The sequence below is a fragment of the Typopeltis vanoorti genome, chromosome 24, assembly GCF_054136105.1.
Source record: "Typopeltis vanoorti isolate ZY-2024b chromosome 24, IOZ_Tvanoo_1.0, whole genome shotgun sequence".
Taxonomy (NCBI): Eukaryota; Metazoa; Arthropoda; class Arachnida; order Uropygi; family Thelyphonidae; genus Typopeltis; species Typopeltis vanoorti.
This window is the reverse complement of record NC_143572.1, coordinates 37,375,401-37,398,199: the sequence shown is the minus strand read 5'-3', so window position 1 is coordinate 37,398,199 and position 22,799 is coordinate 37,375,401. Positions and strand designations below refer to the sequence as shown.

The 22,799-nt window shown below is 36.1% G+C and overlaps 1 protein-coding gene across 1 annotated transcript in view; it reads left to right on the top strand.

Annotated features, from left to right (window-relative positions):
* The window catches only part of kl-2 (dynein heavy chain 2, axonemal kl-2), a 1,497,432-nt gene that overhangs the window by 1,460,224 nt on the left and 14,409 nt on the right, over nucleotides 1–22,799 (top strand). The window contains exons 55-57 of the mRNA XM_090414156.1: nucleotides 283–357; nucleotides 10,117–10,264; nucleotides 12,333–12,473. Of these exons, the coding sequence (XP_090270282.1) occupies nucleotides 283–357; nucleotides 10,117–10,264; nucleotides 12,333–12,473 (364 nt within the window). The remainder of the gene's footprint in view (nucleotides 1–282; nucleotides 358–10,116; nucleotides 10,265–12,332; nucleotides 12,474–22,799) is intronic.

Genomic DNA, 22,799 nt, shown 5'->3' with positions numbered 1-22,799 from the left:
GCAGATTCATATATACTGATATAAAGAACTATCAGACTTTTTTCCAGAGTACATTATAAAATTATAACACTGTTTATATTAAATTAACTGGGACTTCTACTGCTATTCATTATCTTACTTGATTCAAGTATAGGTTTCACTTTAGTTCAAGAATAAGAATAATTATAATTACATGAGCAGCTACCAGTTGTCGTTTTTTTTTTTTTTGTTACCTCTGTAATCTTTATTTATTTATTTGTTTGTTTCTTTGTATTTATTTATTTATTTATTTTTGTCCACTAGGTATCCATTGATACTCTCTCTTGGAAATTCATCGTTTCAACATTGGAAGAAAATCACATTATTGAACCTCCAGAGGTATTTCAATGTTTTATAATTTAAAACTATAACTTATTTTCAGTTTAAAATTCATTTTCAATCGTTTCAAACATAATATCACTAACACGAAGATTTCAGAATCATATTGTACAGTGTCTTCTCCCTTGATACCGTATTACCACCAAAAAAATTCCACTCACTGCGGTTGACTTCCCGAAGGGGGAAGACATAGGTTCAAATCTAGTCTACGACTAGAAGAACATTTTCTAAGCCTTTCTTCGACCTGTTCCCCAGTTAGTCGACCTCTGGCATGTGCAAGAGCAAGCACGTTTTTCTCCTGGAAACTCGGATTGTGCATCAAGTAAACTCAAGAAAATCGACCCTAGAAACCACACTATCTCAGACAATAAATATACTATTAAGATTAGGGATCTCCAGATGGCGGTACTTGTTAGTTGCCTCTCTTCACTGGATGACGGATATTGTTATTGATAGACTTGGACCAGATATCTCTAATTGGCCTCTGGTGGAGATTATATAGTCACCAAAAAAGTTAGATAGGGCTAAAACGGCCTCGTCCATTCCCTGTAAGGGAATCAAAGGCATTAGCAGTTTATATATAATAATAAACAGCTAATGCTTGCAATTCCCTTATTGGAAGTAGTCGACGCCTTTTAACCCTACCTAGGTTTTGAAGACTGAGTGGGCATTTCTGTCTTCACTGGTAGCCAATCAAAGCTAGCTGGTCCATGACTGTCACTAATTATAGACGGGCAAACAAGTGCAGCCATCTCTTGGTAAAAACACCATCTAAATTATAACATGATATTTTACTGTTTGAAATATGGGTTCTACGGACGATTTTCTTGAGTTGATAGGACAAAAAACCCGAGTTTCCAGGAAGATAAACCAGCTTTCCATATACGATTACAGTATATATAATATTTTTTCATCATCAAAAGTTTTAACAAACGTTTGGGGGCATGATTAATTCAGAGTTCATCAGTGGATCAGATAATGCAGTTTTGGGAAGACTTTTTGTGGAGTTAGTTTTCTACAGATTTCTGGTTTACATAGTTTAATGGGAGAGAGAAACTTTAAAATAATAATTTAATAAATTGCTGTAGGCATTTTGAAAAACCTTTAGATATAAGAAATTTGTTCTAATTGTTTTATGCCAAAAAATTAAAATGCGTATATACAGGATTTCTAGAGCCTGTGTAGCTCAGTAGAAGTGATGTTGGCATCCTCTGTGCTGGGCCACACATAAAGATAGACTTATAGTCTATCTTCGTTCAGGTCTAGTCGCCGACTGGAGAAACTTATTCTGAGCCTTTTTTGGACTTGTTTTTGATTTAGTCGGTCTCTTGAATGGGAAAGCAGGATTTTTCTCTCGGAAACTCGGGTATTTCGTCCCGTAAACTCAAGAAAATCGACCGTAGAACATCCACATTATTACAGAGAGTAACATATCCTGTTAGGATTAGGTACCAAGAGATGGCAGCATTGTTTCACCGTCTCTTTATTGGTGGTCGCCTATAATTAGTGATAGGCATGTGCCAGTTATCTCTGATTATTCAGTCACCAAAAAAAAAAAAAGTTAGATAGGGCTAAAACGGCCTCTCGCCCACTCCTTTTTCATTGCATACCGGTTGAGATTGAACTGCCCACTCTGTCTCCAAGATAGGATTTAAAAGGCCTCGCCTACTCCCTATAAGGGAATAAAAGGAGTTAGTTTATTATTATTGTTGTTATTATTACAGGATTTCGTTTTTAATGGGAAAAAGAATCTAATTTTTCACATGAAAAACATCACTTTTTTTTTTCATCTGTGAATGATTTCCTTGCGGAGTCTTCCTAACATTAAATCTAAGTGGATCCTATGGGCGTAATCTGTACCTCCGTTGATACAGAGAACCCTTTGGTGGGAAAGACCCTGATTCGAATCCCATCTATAACGTGAGGAACCTTTATTGGGTCTTTTCAATCAAATTGTAAGTTAGTTTGTCTCACTGAATTTGAAGGATTTTAGTCCCTCGAAACAGGAAATGAGGAACCCCTAATCAGGAGACCTTGCATGTGCTAAGGGATGAATACCTTGTACGTCATTCCTCTATTTTAGCTAATGGTCGGTCTCCTACGATGGCGGACCTATCAGAAATATCGGATTTACATTCCTGAAATCAGGAAAACTTGTATTAATACAATTAAGAAACATGATGTACTGGTCTTTTAGTTGCATTAGCAGTAATTCAAACTTAACGAAATCATTCATTCTGTTTGAGAGTAAGCTACCTTAGGTTAACCTTTCAAATTCATTTTGCCATTGAATCCACTTCACTAACTTCTTTTAGACCCTTCAGATCCATATGCTAAAATCTTTATTTGAATAAATTCTCTTATTCGGTATACGGCTTTTTTGAATCACAACCATATCATCCTTATTAATTCTAATCTATGTTCACATTTATTTCATTGCGTAGATTAAAGTCATGATACCCATTGATAAAAGGAACAAAAGCAGGATAAAATTTTCAATTAAAGCTGAACCATTTGAAAAGCTTGTTGCAGTAATGGAAATGACTACATTTGAACTCATGTTTGACAACTTTTCTAACTACCTGCAGTGTAGTTTTCGGTATTCTCAAAGTGTGCAGAACCTTTTGTGATTTCTTGATTGCAATGGTTAATGTTATCTAGATCGAAAATTATCTTCGACTTAAGGAATTGCTAAAAAGGTGAAAACAACTAGTAAATTTACTATATTTAATTTGTATCCATACTTTAAAGTAATATGGGTACCTAATTTAAGAAGTCCACGCGGTTAGCCTAGTGGCTATGCTCTATTCTTACGAATGCTCGTGTTTCACTAACATTTCTACTAAACATCTCTAAATCTAGGTAATTTTTCTTCATTTTTAGCAATGAGTCCATTTCCATTCTTAATCTCTGGGCAACATTTATTCCTGGGGGAGGTAACAACCACATTAACTCTAACTGTGTCAGTTTATGAAGAACCATATTACAGAGTTTATTACCAAGTAGCATCCTTCTGTATAAACTCTTTCCTTTTCTACCCTACATCAGTAATAGGCTGTAATTAACATTTCCAACACTCTCCCTTCTTCGATTAGAAAGAAAGCACATCTGAACTGCATTATAGTTTTGCAGTCTGATATTTGCATAGTTTTCACAATTAGTTTTTACGAGAAAAGCACATGGTATAAAACCCAACTGCGAAGAAAACTTTTGGAAGCTTTCAACGTAAAGCAGAAGGCAGTCCAAGAAGATCTTTGGTAATGGATGTGCAAAGTTTCAAAGCACCTATGAACTGTATAATTGTGGAACAGTGGAATAGTTCAATAGATATTCTCCCGAATGCTATTATATTAAATCCATCACATAAAATTTCGAGTACTCATCATCATTATACTTTTTGATGAGGTAGGAGGCATTGTTTCCTTATAAAAATTACTGTCTAACATACTTTTGATAAGGAAGCCTTGTATGGCATGTGGTAGTCGGTTAGCTATGTATTACATCACGATGATGTGTATGTTTTGAGGTCACATGGTAGTTGACTTTGCGATTTTATATACGAACTTTTGGCGAAGGGGAGGCATTGCCCAGAGTCGTAGAGTACTGGGAAAAGATTTCAGGACGATTTTTTCTTAAACTAAGAGAAATGAGATGTCTTGATGGAGTCGAACCGAGCTCTACCTCAGGCTGTACACTCATGTTGCCCAACTGCTTATTTTTGAGGTCACATGGTAGTTGACACTACGATTTTGCTGCCGACACACTTTTGATGAGGAGACATTGTTCCCTTATCAAAACTTAATTTCTAATGTACTTTTGATAAAGAAACTTTATACAGTACGTAATAGTTAGTTATATAAGTATTGCCTCACGACGTTGTGTATGTTTTGCGGTCACATGGTAGTTGACGTCACGATTTTATTGCCATGCGCATTTGATGAGGGAAGACATTATCACAGGCTACTGGAAAGATATTTCGGGGTCATTTTTTCCCTTTAGAGAAATATGAACTGTCTTATAGGACAGAGCCGACCGCAGTCTTCAGAGTATTGGTGCAATAATATCTGTTGGAAGTTAATGGGAAACTCCGATAATTTTTTCCTGAAGTTCGACGTGCTTGTACATTTCTGGGACCACCGCTCAGGGAGAGTTCTCCCTCTTCCTTCAAGGTAGTTACAGTCATAAGTTACTGGGAAGATATATCAGAATGATTTTTTTTCCTTAAGAGAAAGAGATATCTTGTAGAGTGGAACCGGCCTCTTTAGAGTCTTGGGGATGGTAATAATATCTGCTGAAAGTTAATGGGAAACACTGATAATTTTTCCTGGAATTAACTGCACTTCAATATTTGTGGGACCACCACTCGTTAGAGGGTCGCAGGGAAAATATTCTACTATATATAAAGGCAAGGAAACGATGTCATTACTACAAGGTAGTTAGGGTCATAGGTTACTGGGAAGATATTTCCGCATGTTTTTTTTTTCTTTAAGATACGAGATGCCTTGTATGGTGGAGCTGACCTCTTTAGAGTATTGGGATGGTAATAATATCTGTTGGAAGTTAATGGGAAACTCGGATGATCATTTTTTCTTGGAGTTCACCACGCTTCAACATTTGTGGGACTGCCGCTCGTTAGAGGGACGCAAGGAAAATATTCTCCTATATATATCTTGCAGTAAACGTGTTCAAAATGGAAGAAGGTCCTTCTACAAGAAGAGAGCAAAACGCAACCATAACAGAAAATGGTAAACATTCTTTTTCAACTGAAATAAAGTAATGTTTTTTTTTTCCTTAAATTAGGTACCTATATTACTTTAAAGTATGGATACAAATTAAACATGGCAAATTTACTAGTTGTTTTCACCTTTTTAGCAATATACTGTTTCGTTCTCCGATTGCTAATGCAGGGGCAAAATTATCCCTTTCCAATGAGAATAAGCTAAAAAAACATTGTGTTTCTTTTATGAACAACCAAATTTCTTAAATTGAATCTCTACTTGAAAACAAGTGTGTGGAGCGAGGGTACATATATGTAGCAATGAAATCTGGTTGTTTATGAAAAGAATGAAGCTGAATTTATTAAGCTGTTGCGAGACAACTTTCTCAATAGCATGTGAAAAGAGGAACTCGTGCTCAAAGAATGCTAGATCTGATTATAGTAAGAAAAATATTATGTAGAAGGAATATCGTGTACATAACAATGATGTCAGTTATGATAATTATAAGCAGCAAGCCAGAAGATTGACAAGTGTTGTACGGAAAGCTACTCCAAGTGTGAAAAGAAAGTGACTCTGCAAGTTAAAGACAATCCAAAAAAATGCTATCGTTATGCTGCAAGTAAAAGAAAAAATGAATTTGAAAGAATAACTCTAATGAATGTAGATGGTGTGCGGACGACTGATGCTGAATGAATGTTTAACTTCAGCCAATTTGCTAACAACTTTTTATATGCAACATTGAACTCACCGCTACCTCTTCAGCGTAAGAGGAAACGCACGTGGATGGGAAGTACTAGAGTTGTTGCACAAAATGACAATAACAGTCCATTCCAATCACACACCACTCTATGAGAGAAAAATCTAGCCCTAATCCCCCTCTTGACAGGTTTTACTCTCAACTTCCATGGACACCCTCGCGTCCTTTCACCACACTCCATAAAATGAAAAATTCCATCTACTGAAGTTCTGTATAACTCTTTCAGAAGGATGTAAGTCTCAATTATATCATCCATCTTTCTCCTGTTTGCTAGTGCCTGAAGCCTACAAATTCTCAGTGTTATTTTGATACTCTCCTTTGCGCTCTCTTGTATCAGAATCACCACAGAAACCAGGAGGTAGGACCAGTGGCGTAGCCAGGGGGGAGTGCGGAGGGGGCGGGCCTCCCCGGGCGGTACTTTGAACCTTTATGAACTTTTGCAGTTAATTCTAAAATACAGTCTCGAGAATTCAGTTCCAAATATTGTAATACTACTACGAATTTTCCTCACAGTTGCTGTAAGTGTTGCTAGTTGTGAGAGGAGATTTTCTAAATAACATAGATTTGTAATTACCTACATTACTATGAAATAGACTTCGCCATTGTCATCGAAATTTTTCTTGCTTTTCTAACAGAAAAGCAAGAAAAATAACATTTTAGAATGTTGAAGTTAAAGTTTTTCTCCAAAAATAAACATAGATTCAAAAATAAATATATATTTATTTCTCTATATGTCGTTTTTGTAATATTTTTTGTAATATTTTTGGTGTGTGTTCAGAGGGGCGACAAACTCCGGTACCGCCTCGGCCGGAAAAAGCTCTAGTTATGCCACTGGGTAGGACCTGTACACAGTAGTCCAAGTGAGGTCTTATCAAAGCCTTTTAAACAGGTAAAATGTCAATTATATATATCAAGGTTCGTTTCAGCACTGCATTACCCCTTAGTTGTATTTACAATCTTTGATATACAGCCCTTGAACTTCAACTTCCTGTCTTCTGCTAAAACTCCAAGATTGTTAACGTCATCAGTTTCTTCTAGCATAATTCCACCAATATAATACAACATTGGATATCGAATCACACCAAAGTGCATGATCTTACATATATCAACATTGAAATAACAGCTATTTTCAGATGCCCACAATTCTCGCCTATTTAAATCATCCTGCAAGTACTGCATATCAACAGCACTCCCAGTTCTTTTCCAAAAATTACTTCGACTAGTGAAGTAAATCTACTCCAGCCTCCTGCGCACGTCATTTGGCAAACTCACGAATATTCTGTCCAGCAACAATGTGGTTTATTCTTCCTCTTCCTCCTCCCATAGTTCAGTAATAGATAGTGGTTTTTCTATCCAGAAAAACCACAGTATGTAACATTAATGAAAAGTGTTTGCAAAGATTTTTCGATTTATTCTCCGAGTGTTTTAGAACAGGTTTAATTCTTATTTTATGTGTTATTATTCAATGTGACGTGTAAAATATCAATTTAATATTTATATATTAAAATGTCAATTATATATATATATATACAGAGAGGGGGGGGTGTCTCAGTAATAATAATAATTATTATTATAACTGTAAATTTTAAGGAAAGAACAACGTATATTATTATATTAACTAAACAACTGTAATTAATACTTCCAATATTTCGGTTTTTGTTACAATACCATCTTCAGGGAACATAAAAATTAATTAAATGTGCATGCAGGCACTAACACTGAGCAAAAATGGCTGAAGAAAACAACTGAAGTCAGTCCTAGAGTTTTAAAGGGTGCCACCTAGTAGGCCAAATTGGGTATTAATATTGGCTGTTTGGGCTGATGTTCTAAGAAAGCAAGCCTCCCGTATTTGGGGTAGTTTCATGCATCCAAATTTATTGAGGTTTGGGGAGTTTTTTAAGGCTGAGACTGATTCTAAGAATAATCTCTCATATTTAAACTTGCTGCGGTGTAGTAAAGAAGCTTTCTTCCAACGTATTTTATGGCAGGTGTCCAAGGCATGGTCAGCAAGTCCTGAGTGGCTATAACGGTGGAAACGGATATAATTCTTATGTTCAGATATCCTCATATTAGCAGTCCTGCCTGTTTGGCCATAGTAAGACAGTTTACTACTACAAGGAACCTGGTAAACTCCAGGTAGGTCTAGAAGAAGTGGCTAGTCCTTGGGTGAGCAGATAAGAGATGCCAATTTTTGATATGGTTTGTAACAAGTTGTCAAGTCATATTTTTTAAGATTTTTGTTAACTTTTCAGAAGTACCACGAATATAAGGAATAGTGACAGATTTAGACTAGTCCTTGTTGTGGAGGTGGGGAGGGGTTGGGGTTAACTGGTTTTAATATTTTTTGGATTTTATGGGGGTTGTATCCATTGGCTACAAAGGTGTTAAGAATGTGAATAATTTCAGTAGTAAGGGCATTGTTATCTGAACTGATTAATTCTGCCCTGTTATATAGGATTTTTATAATCCCATATTGTTGGGAGGTCGGATAGTGTGAACGCTGGTGAATGTATCTACCTGTATGTGTAGGTTTTCTGTAAACTGAGAAAGCCAGGGATCCATTAGGCTGGCGTGTAATCAGAGTATCTAGGAAAGGGAGATTGTAATTGTTTTCTTTTTGTAAGGTAATCTAGATCGTGTGGTGTTGCTTGTTTAGGTGTGAAAGGAAGTTTTAGTGTGTCTAGGCCATGCGGTCAAATAGGGAACACATACGAAATAGCCTGCGTTCATGATGAACTGAAATAGGGCTGAGATATCAGGAGGAAATTTGCCTTGGATGAGGTCCAAAGCATCTTTGAGTGGAACATTGGTGAATAAGGAAGAGACATCAAAACTAGCCATTATGTCAATGTGTTGGAGTGAGAGGTTTTCTATACTGGCTTTAAAGTGGGCTGAATTTTTAATGTGTGAAGGTGTGTTGCCAGTATATTGTATGAGCACTTTGGCTAAATGTTTGGCGTTTGTATGAGGGGGAATTGATGCCGTCCACAATGGGACATTCTGTTTATGGATTTTTGGAAGTCCATATATTCTGGGGGGGGGGGGGAATCTAGAGTTAAAAGGTTTTAGTTTATTAGTGATTTCCACAGGCCAAGAAGTAATCTTCTTAAGGAGCTTATGGAGTGTTCTGATTTGGGAGCTGATAGGATAATATTCTACAGGCAGGTAAGTAGACCTATCTGATAGCAAGGAGGAAAGCTCACCGTGTAGTCGATTTTGTTTAGAACTACAGTGGCATTTCCCTTATCCTCTTTAGTAATAATTATTTTACTATTATTTTTGAATTCTTCTCTAGAAAGGTTGCGTTTTGGAGGTTTAGCTTTAGTGAGAACACTGGCTGCATATCCCCCTCTCCACAACTACAGCTACTCTAAATCTGTCACTATTCCTTATATTCGTGGTACTTCTGAAAAGTTAACAAAAATCTTAAAAAAATATGACTTGACAACTTGTTACAAACCATATCAAAAATTGGCATCTCTTATCTGCTCTCCCAAGGACCAGCTACTTCTTCTAGACCTACCTGGAGTTTACCAGGTCCCTTGTAGTAGTAAACTGTCTTACTATGGCCAAACAGGCAGGACTGCTAATATGAGGATATCTGAACATAAGAATTATATCCGTTTCCACCGTTATAGCCACTCAGGACCTGCTGGCTATGCCTTGGACACCTGCCATAAAATACGTTGTAAGAAAGCTTCTTTACTACACCGCAGCAAGTTTAAATATGAGAGATTATTCTTAGAATCAGTCTCAGCCTTAAAAAACTCCCCAAACCTCAATAAATTTGGATGCATGAAATTACCCCAAATATGGGAGGCTTGCTTTCTTAGAACATCAGCCCAAACAGCCAATATTAATACCCAATTTAGCCTACTAGGTGGCACCCTTTAAAACTCTAGGACTGACTTCAGTTGTTTTCTTCAGCCATTTTTGCTCAGTGTTAGTGCCTGCATGCACATTTAATTAATTTTTATGTTCCCTGAAGATGGTATTGTAACAAAAACCGAAATATTGGAAGTATTAATTAAAGTTATTTAGTTAATATAATAATATACGTTGGTCTTTCCTTAAAATTAACAGTTATGTATCACTAACGTATAAACTTATCTACAAGAATATTATTATAATTATATATATATATATATATATATATATATATATATATATATATATATATATATATATATATATATATATATATATATATATATATATATATATATATATATATATATAAAACTTTTATATATATATATAAGTTTTTTTGTTTTTTTTTACCAGGATGGTGTTTATGTTAGGGGTTTATTTATTGAAGGAGCTGGATGGGACCGTAGAAGTTGCTGCTTGAAAGAGGACGAGCCAATGCAGTTGATTTCTCCAATGCCAGTTATTCACTTTAACCCAACAACAAGTATAAAAACTTCTAGAGGTAATTTTTGATGAATATGATGTTTAAGAAGTGATCAGCACTTGAACGTTGTCATGATTATATTGATGCACTATGAAATTAATGTGATAATTATTTATATTTCTATCCTTGGATAACCCAAAAATTTTATTATTAGAATAAAATTCAAATTTTACGAAGACATGTTAGAAGATGAACTGCTATTATAGTCTCAATGTTTAATTTTTCAATTCACTGATATGACTCATGATATATTTGTAAAGTGAACAAATAGAATTTTCTCATTTGTTTATTCATTTCTATCGATATAGAGCTTTCAGGTTACTAGTATACTATGTTCCTAGCCGTTCTTTTTTTTTTTAATTTCAGAGTTTTCAACTTATTCCAAAGCTTTTGATCTTTTTTTTTGTTGTTGTTGCTTCATAATTCCACTCCGTTCTTATCTTACAATTCTGCTTTGAGCACAAAATCTCTTTTTTCCAGCACTAGTAGAGTAATGCAAATGGTTTCAGTACTGTGTGTGTGTGTGTGTGTGTGTGTGTGTGTGTGTGTGTGTGTGTGTGTGTGTGTGTGTGTGTGTGTGTGTGTGTGTGTGTGTGTGTGTGTGTGTGTGTGTGTGTGTGTGTGTGTGTGTGTGTGTGTGTGTGTGTGTGTGTGTGTGTGTGTGTGTGTGTGTGTGTGTGTGTGTGTGTGTGTGTGTGTGTGTGTGTGTGTGTGTGTGTGTGTGTGTGTGTGTGTGTGTGTGTGTTTCCATTATTATTGTTTTCTTCTCTCCACAGCTTAAAAAATCTCTCTCTCTCTGAGCTGAGGCCAAGAGCCTTCTTAGCTCATTCGGTCGTTTGGATTTATGGCCAAAACATCTAGGACTATGAATTTAGAGTATTATATCTCTAAATGGCGTACATTCTTCTGGTTGTTTTGTCTGTTTTTTTTTTTTAAGACGAAAATCCTCATTTCCGGAGGAAAATCCTACTACCTCCTTATGAGACTGTCAGTTCAGTCAGTATCGAGGATACCCTTTAACAAACTTGGATTCAGATCTCATCTGGTAAGCAACCTTTATAATGATTTTTTCATTAGGTTTATTCTTCCGGGAATTTCTGACTTTCATAATTTCATTCCCGAGTTAGTCGATTCTGGCACGGCAAAGTGGGTTTTCCCTCCCAGAAACTCGGGTTTTTTATCCCGTAAACTCGAGAAAATCGACCGTAGTACCCACATTATTTCGCACAATAACATATCTTATTAGGGTTAGGTACCAAGAGATGGCAGCACTTGTTTGCCAGCCTCTTCATCGGTGGCATCACTAATTATAGTGATAGACATGGGCCAGCTATCTCGGGCTGGCTACCAGTGGAGAGTGAACTGCCCACTCAGTCTCCAAAAGCTAAATAGGGTATAAAGGCCTCGCCTACTCCCTATAAGAGAATAAAAGGCTTTAGCTGAATATTTTAGCTCTCATGAAACACTCTATCAGTTATTCCGTTTTAGAATTTTATTTGGCCTTGAAAAAGTTGTAACTTCCAACCTGTTGTAAGAGAGGGTTGCTGAGATATTAGGAGAGCGATAACGAAAAAAAAATTAATATCTTATTTTATTAATAAAGGTTACTTCAGTTAACTCTCCCTATCGAGCTTTAGTAGCTCAGTCGCCGTCGACGATGCTTTTTGTATGAAAATATATGAGTTCGAATTCCGTCTAGGACGCAAAGAATCTTTGTAAGAGCTATTCAACCAAAGGTGAGTTTAGCCCGTCAAATATGGAGTCTCCCTTCAGGAAACTCTGCTTTTTCATTCTTCAAAGCAGAGAAACCGGCCTTAAGAACAAATTCAATTAACCGACATAATACACTTGCCTTACAGTCTGAGTTGCTTCTGACGTAAATCTAAAACAACTCTCCCTACGCCTTTTTAAATCGGTAACAACCATGATAACTGAAAACTCGTTTCTCGATTTATGTAAAGTTTTGCTTCGATATTATACTATGTTTTAACGAAGCTCATTTTCTGTAACAATATATTTCATTTATTACATCCTACCAATTTTTCTTTGTCATAAAATAAATATAAATATAAATTATGTTTTCTAGGACTCTACCAGTGTCCATGTTACTACTACCCAAGACGCATGGAAATCAACAACGAGTCGTCATTTGTTGTTAGTGTGGATCTAAAGTGTGGCCAGTACACAGCTGATCATTGGATAAAAAGGGGAACAGCATTATTAATGAGTAAAAAGTGAAGATTCGCCGAAGCATTTATGTTTTCTTTTCAAAACCTGTCTTATTTTCATCCACCTATAAGTGACTGTTTCATTCCCACCGTTCATATTTTACTTCTTTTGTATCATTAAATATTATTGCTTTGTGAGTCATTTTAAGCCAGTCTGGAGTCACTTCCTAGGGGATGTTTACGTTCTCCACTTATTTTCTTAATTATGTGACAAATACAACATTACTGATACAAAATATATGATTTCATTCGTGCGGAATTGCAAAATTTTCAATTCTAGCCACTTTGCTCTTCCTAAAATGTAAAAGAATTCAGTTGCATTTAATTACAATACCAGAAGTTATACGAGTAATGCGATTCGCGGAAATGTTGCCCAGTTTGAAACAAGCATCATGCCTCTGGCATGATGCTTGTTTCAAACTGACACTTACATAGATGGTGGAAATTCCATCTTTTTTTTACCATTACATTGTTTTTGAGCCTATGTAGCTCAGTGGAAGTGGTGTTTGAACTCCTAGGTGTTAACTCAAAGATAGACTTAAGTTCAAGTCTAGTCGCCGACAAGAGGAAATTTTTATGATCCTTTTTTCGACCGGTTTCCGAGTTAATCGATCTCTGGCACAGGCAAGCTGATTTTTTCTCCCGTAAACTTAAGAAAATCGACCGTAGAACCCACACTATTTCACTCATTAAATATATTGTGTTAGGGTTAGGGACCACGAGATCGCGGCACTTGTTGAGCCGTCTCTTCACTGTGTGCTTCTTATATTAGTGATAACCTTGGGCCAGCTATCTCTAATTGGGTAGCAGTGGAGATTGAACTGCCCACTCAGTCTCCAAAAGTTAGATAAGGCTAAAACGGCCTCGCCTATTTCCTATACATGAATAAAAGAAGGCGTTAACTGATTTTTTTATCAAAAAAAAAAAATCAGCTAACGCCTTTTTATTCCCGTATACGGGAGTAGGCGAGGCCATTTAGCCCTATCTAACTTTTTGGAGACAGTGGGCAGTTCAATCTCCACTGGTACCCAATCAGAGACAGATGGCCCAAGGCTATCACTAATTAAGCGGTACACAGTGAAGAGAGACAGCTCAAATGTGCCGCCATCTCGTGGTCCCTAACCCTAACACAATATATTTAATGTCTGAAATAATGTGGGTTCTACGGTCGATTTTCTTGAGTTTACAGGACGAAAAACCCGAGTTTCCGGGAGGAAAAACCTGATTTTTTATATAAAATAAAATAATAATAATGATGATGAATTATAAGATGAATGTTTCATAAACAGATTTGAGTCTTAGATAATAAAAATAACAAGTAAATGTATATTGTAATTTTGCATGATATGATTTACGAAAATTTAATAGCAGAAAGAAGTAGAAATAGTAAACAAGAAAGAAACAGTAAATCAAAATGACACCAAATACTGATTCATCTTTGCTGAATGTTTAACATAAAGACTTGGAGCCTTCTTATTAATGAAGGCGTCTAAGGTTGTCTGCGTGAAGCATCTTTATTCCAATGCATTTTCATCTTTTATCAACTTTGAAATTTCTCGCTCCTCTCTTCAACAGAAACAATGTTCGACTGGACATGCTTTTCCCGAAATAGACTGCTTTTATCTAAGTTAAACACTTACCTGGGTTCATAATTTTGATTATCAATTACGGCCCTCAACGGAAATTTCAGTAAGTTCTCCCTTTTACTTTGAATTTCTAGAACCATCCAGCGCTAAGATTAAATGTTTTAATCTCATGGCTATCATTGTTTAAAGATCATCATCATCATCATCATCATACGTATCAAGGATTTAGGCCCAGCGTGGCCTGTTCCGGCCTTAGAAGTCATCGTTAAATCGTTTAAGAGGATGTCCTGGTTTTCTTTTTCTTAATGGCTTGTACTTTATGGCTTGTTTTGGTAATCTTTCTGTTTTCATTCTTTGAACGTGTTCCATCCATTTATTGTTTAAAGAATCATCAATATTTCAGACTCTGGTATCACTTGAGTAGAAACGAGAACGTTTTCTTGATTTCGATCCTTGAATCATAGTGACTGATACTACGAAGAGTTGATTCCAGGGCCATACTTATGCACAAGGCTCTAGCTGGGGTAAAATGAATGCTAAAATTTATTAGAATTCATCTTGCAGTATTCAATGAACTGGAAAAAATAATACAAATAACTAAATAAAAGCCTGAAGATAAGCGACGTAGAAACATTGTTTACCAAGTTTGGAGTTAAACTAATACTGTAAGGTTAGAAAAAAAAATTCCATATATATATATATATATATATATATATAAATTTCCATATATATATATATATATATATAAATTTCCATATATATATATATATATATATATATAAATTTCCATATATATATATATATATATATATATATGGAAATTTGGCTTAGATATGTGGACGATATATTCCTCATATGGGAGCATGGTATTGAGAATCTTCACAGGTTTCTCAACCACTTAACCTCCATCAGGGTATAAAATTGACCATGGAGATTGAAGAAAATAGTTCCATCTGTTTCCTAGATGTTAAACTCACCAAGACGCCTGAATCAATAAAAGTCTCTATATTTAGAAAGCCAACACACACGGACAGATATTTGCATGCGTCCTCACATCACCATCCAGTGCAAAAGTTGGGTATTATATCAACTCTTGCTGTGCAAGATCTGTACTATCAGATGAAGAACTAAAAAAAGAACTACAACATCTTAAATGGACCTTTAAAAACAATGGCTCCTCTTTAAAAAGTATTAACAACCAATTATCCCACCGTCAACGTAGCAACGTAGAGACACAGGACGACTCCAAAGGTCATATCGTCTTGCCATATATCAGCACACTATCCAAAAAGGTGAGTAGAATCCTAAAGAAGTTTAAGATACAAACGTGCTTCTCGACTCTGCCAAAAATAAGATCACGTTTCAACAACTATAAACAATCTCACAACCTTCTAAAATTCCCAGGTGTATACAAGGTCACATGTGAGTGCGGAAAGCCTTACTATGGGCAAACGGAGAAATCTATCCTATTACGCCTCGAGTAGCACCAGAGAGACAATGCTTATAAGAGAACCAGAGCAACTGCTCTGTCGAGCCATGTCCTGTTTTCAATAAACACGAACAACGAAAGCCGCCAACATAAAGTAAATTGGACAATAACTTCAAACTTACACATTTGCCATGATGAGGTGGAACGCCGCATTGTGGAGGCTAAAGAAATCACCTTGGACCCGCTTCTTATGAACAATAATCTCAGCTATAATTTGCCTGACTCTTTCAGCTCTACAATCAGATACTGGAGATCGCGTGGTTCCACACACGCAAAGTGTACAACAACAGAACTTTAACATGGACTATAGCTCAAGTTCATAATAACTGTAATTCACAGTCGAATATTATAACTTTATAATTGCATAGCTTTAGTGTCTCAATGTTATTTTCAGTGTCTTTTAATATCTTTCTATGTTCTTAACGCCTGATGAAGTCGATCTCGACGAAACATGTTGCGTTTTCAAATAAATCTCATTTTGTTATAATTCTCGGGTTTTAAGTCAGTTAATATTAAAAATGAATATATACACACAGAGTATGCACGCACCATCCAGAATGGGAATTTCTACAAAATAAAATTTCATGTAAAATCACTTAAGTCAAATACATAGAAACTTGAGGTATCACTGTATCGGAAAAAGACAATTCTATTAATATTATTGGATCAGCACAGTGAAATTAACATCTGCTACGGAAAAAGTTAGTTATCTGTAAAATTTGATGTTCTTTCTGTAAATATTAAATTCTAGAAACCGATGGTTTTATAAATATTGAATTAATTTCGAATTCCCAGTAACTTAAGCATATCTAGATTTTCACTGATGAGGCCTCGATAAAGATCGAAAGCGATCTGTCAGGAATTTCTGTTATCATACTGTATATTTTCATATAGTATAGTGGTTAACGTATCTGCTCCCCAGCCAAATGACTTCGGATTCGAATCCCCCCGTAGGCATGAATGTTTGTAATTTTTGTGAAAATACTAGGGTGGTGGGCGTTGGTGTAGTTGGCGGATTGAATAGTGGAGACAGAGAATGTCTCCTTACTAGATGAGTGTTTGGGCTCCCTGGAGGCGTCGTGTAATAATAATAATAATAAATTTCTCCCGAAACTCGGGGTTTATCGTCCCGTAAACTCAAGAAAATCGACCGTAGGATCCACGTTATTTCAGACAGTAACACATCTTATTAGGGTTAGGTACCAAGAGATGGCAGCACTTATTTGCTGGTCTCTTCATCGGTGGCCGCCTGTAATTAGTCATAGACATGGACCAGCTATCTGTGATCGGCTACTGGTGGAGATTGAGCTGCCCACTCAGTCTCCAAAAGATTGGATTAAAAGGCCTCGCTTCCTTCCTATAAGGGAAAAAACGCGTTAGCTGATTATTATTATTATTATTATTATTATTATTATTATTATTATTATTATTATTATTACATTTCTAATAAAAGTACATTCTGCAATTTATCGTATACATTCTGTATGAATTTGTTCTTAGGTTGGTTCTTTCGAAATTATCTGTTATATTTAAGTAAAATAGCATTGCTATCTTTATCATAGAAAGATGTTAATTACTTCTCTTGAAATTCTATTAAATAATTTTGCAATTCTCTTTAGGAAAAAAAAAAAAAATATATATATATATATATATATATATATATATATATATATATATATTTTTTTTTTTTTAACTAACATCTTTTATTTCTGTGTGGGAGTAGGCGAGGCTGTTTTAGCCCTATCTAACATTTGGAGGCTGAGTGGGCAGCTCAATGTCCGCTGCTACCCAATCAGAGATAGCTGGCCCAAGACTCACTAATTAAGCCACACGCAGTGAAGAGACGGCTTCATTAGTGAGTGATACAAGTGCCACCATCTCGTGGATCCTAACCCTAACACGATATATGTAATATCTGAATATAGTGTGGGTTCTACGATCGATTTTCTTGAGTCTATAGGACGAAAAACCCCCGTTTCCGTGAGAAAAAGCCCTTGTCTGTGTCAGAGATCGACTAATTCAGGAACTGGTGGAAAAAAGGCTTAGAAAAATTTCCTCTAGCTGCCGACTAGATTTGAAACCGTCTTCCTTCGTGTGGTTAAGCATAGTGTGCAAACGCCGCATCCACTGAGTTACACAGGCTCACTGAAATAAAAAAAAAAATTTATTAAAAAAATATATTTAATTTTATATATAAAAATCAGCTAACGCCTCTTATTTCATTATAGGTAGGTTAGACCTTTTTTAACCCTATTTAGTTTTGGAATTATTTAAATTTTATGAATGAATAAATTTTCAGGCAATTTGTTTTATAAACTAAATAAATGAGTAATTTCCATGATAATGGGTCTGGGGAAGAAAAAAACTGTTATAAGTGAGATTCTTTTCACTAACAAGATGAACTTTTTCTAGGCTGGTTTTTTTTTTTTTTTTCCCAGTGATTACAGATTTCATGGATATTTGGTACATGTATTATTTTTTCTCTAGGAAAAATTTCAATTGTTTTCTCCTCTCGAGTCAACAAAATTCACCGTAGAACAAATAATAAATACTACTTAGGAATTAGGATTATCGCCTCTCATCAAGCATGTCGTGAAAATGCACACATAACTTTGGTGATGATGAGATGTAGTGGCCGTCTCCCAACAGATTTCCAAGTAGTTAGGACCGAAGAGTGTTGCTTATTCTCTTTCGGGAACAAAAAATAAATAGAGGATTTATTATTATTATTTTATATAGCTATTGCCAGAGTTTCATAAGGTTCTCTTCTCTCACACACTCTTTCTTTATATCAGTAACCCATTTCAGTCGACTACTATCCCAATGCACAGTTTCCCTGATGACAGCATACGCCTCCTTTTCATTCTACATACCTTGTTCTACAAAAATCGCCGCAACTTACAGAGATTCAACCTCCACTACCTTCAATCTTTTTCTCCATGCTATTCTTCAATGAGGCTTAGATAACCTTGCCAATTTCAATGATAGAAAAACATACCTCTGACTTATTTCCCAGAAATAGTATACCATTCCAAATTAAAGAGAATTTGGAAACAAAGTAAAAAGATGACCGTAGAATTTGATTTTCCACACTCATGTTGTATGAAGTACAACCCCGTTCGTATACAATATTTAGCATTATTTTGAAATTATGAATATTACTTTACACAACACCAATTTTGACTCTGAATAAATTCCGTTTTACTGATTTTTATGTATTTTGGCATGTCATATACAGATTTTTATTTACTCAGTTGGAATCGCCGATTATGTTCGTTTAGGAATAATCTGTGTTCTTACTCCATTTAAGTCGTGAGGATTCCCTAATAACGGAGTTTCAGGTGAAGAAGTGAATTGGCCAGTCTAAATATGGCAGACTTTATATACACTATGTTGACAAAGGTATTTGCACAACTTACATTCCATGCAAATATTCAGGAAGTGTCTGCGTAAGTCTGGTAATAAAACATGGGATATGCTATATGTTTTGCACTGTACTCGATGTCAAGATGCCACGTTCAGCTGAACTGACAGACTTCCAACATCCGATGGCAGTTGGGTGTCATATCAGTTGTCTTTCTGTCCATGCCTTGCTGTCCACCACAGTACACCGAAATCCACCTTTACTTATGACATTCATAGATGGAAAGCTGATGGTACTACCACAGCAGCAAAACGCACTGGGTGGCCACCGACACTGACTGCGACATGCCCGCTAATGACATGTGGGATGCTCGAATATTCCGAGAAGATTACCCTGGGAAAGCAGGGTAATCTTCTCGGAATATTTCAGAGAAGATTACCCTGCGTTCCGATGCTACACAAGTACTTTGGCATTGTCCCTTGCATGTTTCAGCACGAAACATGCAAGGGTCAATGCCAAACCATGCATACTGCACTGCGTATCCAAGATTGATGTCCACAAAACATCATTGAAGTGTTAGACTTGCCAGCTCTGACTGACTGAGTCTAGAACGCAACCCCCGTCGAACATATTTAGAACGAATTAGCATGCTGAATTCGCTCCAAACCACAGCGGCTGTCATCAGCATCAATCAGTAATAGGGATAGGTTTGTGCGAGGAATGGAAGCTTATTCCTTTTATGACATATCAGAAATTGGTTGATAGACTAGCCCAAAGAGTAATTGCTGTCATTCAGGCTAAAAATGGTCTCGCTCAGTATTAGAAATGTAATTAAACGCATTTTTTTATCACAACAAGGAGTCCAAATACTTTTCTCAATAGGGTGTAAATAGACCAGAAAAGGATGAATATGTCAGACGGTCTTATTTTCAAAACTAGACAGATAGGATTAACCAATCAATTATAACATTAAGTACGTTTATATAAAGGCCAAGTTAGTTGACTGACAGAAGACCATCAAGCTTAAGATGTAAAGAAGAAATGATGAATACCAGTATGTTATATTTTATATTTTTGCCTACTTTTTTTCATAAATCTACAGTAACTTTTGTCTTTGAATATTAAATTAAAACATATGTACTAAAATAATAAAATTGTTCATATTCTAAGAACAGTTTTATTAGAACGGCATTTGATGTTCGTAACGATCTCCGTTAAGGATTTTATTCAAGGACATGAATATTTTGAATCAGCATCTTCAGATCTGAAAAAAGTTTACTTGCTACCGCTTCACATTAAATTTCATGAAAAATTCTCGAAATAATTGTTAATTCTCTAAATGACATTTATTTATTTCAGAAATAAATTTCCAAGGATAAGAGAAGAAGTAAAATAAAGAACTCTCCTTTAACTTCTACAAATGTGGAAATAGACTAATTTTTAGAAGCGTAGTAGGAAATTGTCTTAATTTCCTTAGTAATATCGAACTGCTGTTTATTATTTTAAGATGTTAAGTTAGCATAAAACATGGACTATACATTGTCGATAAAGCTGCATGTCCTTGATTCGTATTTGGATTTCTCCTGTTATGCAGGAAGCATTTTTTTAAAAGTTGAATTTTTAGGAAAAAAAATAAAATGTATATAAAGTTCAACATATACTATACGTTAATTGAAAACAGCATATTATTGTGATACATTAAATAATTTTTGAATCGACAATTTTTCGATTGTCAACATGTAAATTGGAAGTTGCTATTATCAATATGTCTCTCAAATTTACATCAGTTAAATTTATACGTAGCGGTGAATTATTTAATGTTCATATTTAATCAATAGATTTAAATAATAATAATCCAATGCCTTTTATTTTCCTTGTAGGGAGTAGGCGAGGCCTTTAAACCCAATCTAGCTTTTGGAGACAGAGTGGGCAATTCAATCTCCATCGGTAGCCAATCAAAGATAGCTGGCCCATGTAAAAATAAAAAATCAGCTAACGCCTTTTTATTCCCGTATACGGGAGTAGGCGAGGCCATTTAGCCCTATCTAACTTTTGGAGACGGAGTGGGCAGTTCAATCTCCACTAGTACCCAATCAGAGACAGATGGCCCAAAGCTATCACTAATTAAGCGGTACGCAGTGAAGAGAGACGGCTCAAATGTGCCGCCATCTCGTGGTCCCTAACCCTAACACAATATATTTAATGTCTGAAATAATGTGGGTTCTACGGTCGATTTTCTTGAGTTTACAGGACGAAAAACCCGAGTTTCCGGGAGGAAAAACCTGCTTGCCCGTGTCAGAGATCGACTAACTCGGGAACCGGTCTAAAAAAAGGCTTAGAAAAATTTCCTCTAGTCGCCGACTAGACTCGAAACGAAGTCTTCCTTCGTGCGGCCAAGTGCGGTGATGTGCAAACGCCACATCCACTGAGCTGGCCCATGTCTATCACTAATTATAGATGGTCACCAATGAAGAGATCAGCAAACAAGTGCTGCCATCTCTTGGTCCCTAACACAATATATTTAATGTCTGAATTAGTGTGGTTTCTACGGTCGATTTTCTCGAGTTTACGGCAAAAAAACTTGTCCGTGCCACAGATCGACTAATTCGGGAACCGGTTAAAGAAAGGCTTAGAAGTTCCACCATTCGCTGACTGCACTTGAACTATATCTTTGGGTGGCGTAGCACAGAGGATTCAAGCGCCGCTTTCCACTGAACCACACAGGCCTTCGGCACAGAGGATGCATGCGCCACTTCCACTGAACTGCACAGTAGATTTAAATCATTTAATATTATACAAATATTTTTCTTCTGTTTATTCAGTTTACACCGAGGGCCGTATTAAATTTTTGAGCGTTATCATAATATGATAATATAGCGCAGTGGATGTGGCGTAGACACACCATGGCGCTTGACCGCATGAAGGAAGACTTGGTATTTTAAATCTAGTCGGCGACTAGAGGAAATTTTTCTAAGCCTTTTTTCAACCAGTTCCCGAGTTAGTTGATCTCCGGCAAGCAATGGCAAGAGGGTTTTTTCTTCCGGAAACTCGGGTTTTTCGTCCCGTAAACTCAAGAAAATCGACCGTATAATCTGCACTATTTCAGAAATTTAATATATTATGTTAGGGTTAGAGACAACGAGATGGCAGCACTTGTTGGGCCATCTCTTCAACGCGTGCAATTTAATTAGTGATAGCCTTCGGCAAGCTATCTCTGATTGGGTAGCAGTGGAGATTGAGCTGCCCACTCAGTCTCCAATAGTTAGATAGGGCTAAAAAACGGCCTCGCATACTCCCTATATGGGAATAAAAGGCGTTAGCTGTTTTTTGATTTTTTTAAATAATATTATAATATGAATCTTACCGTTGTTTTTCTTAAGCTGCAGTTTCACAGTAAATCTCTAGTTGAAATCTGTCTTCCATGTGCCAATGATTGAATTGCTCGAAAACTGGCTGTAAAGGGAAGAGGGGCGTGGAAGCTATAGAAAAACTTGCACTAGTCAGGAATTAGATCAGAACTTAGATTGGTCTTTTTCTGCGATGGAAGGAAACACGATTTGCATCTCCCCCTCCAGTCTATAAAATTTTCTATGGTAAAATAATTAAACAAGTAGAAGCGTATCAAATTAAACGATTTATTCACGTTTATAATTGGTGTTCAAAAAATACTACGCTTGACCTCAATGTACAATGTGTGAATGAAGCATGTATCTCCCTTTTTATTCATTATTTGGAAGGGGGAAGTCCTTTCTTCTGTCCTCACAAACAAAAACAGAGTTAATGACTAGAAGCTTGAATAGAGAATTTTGTGAATCACTGCTTAATCTACTGACCAGGATACAATCAAAAGGATTTAATTCCACTTCGGAAAATGCAAGAGTTATGT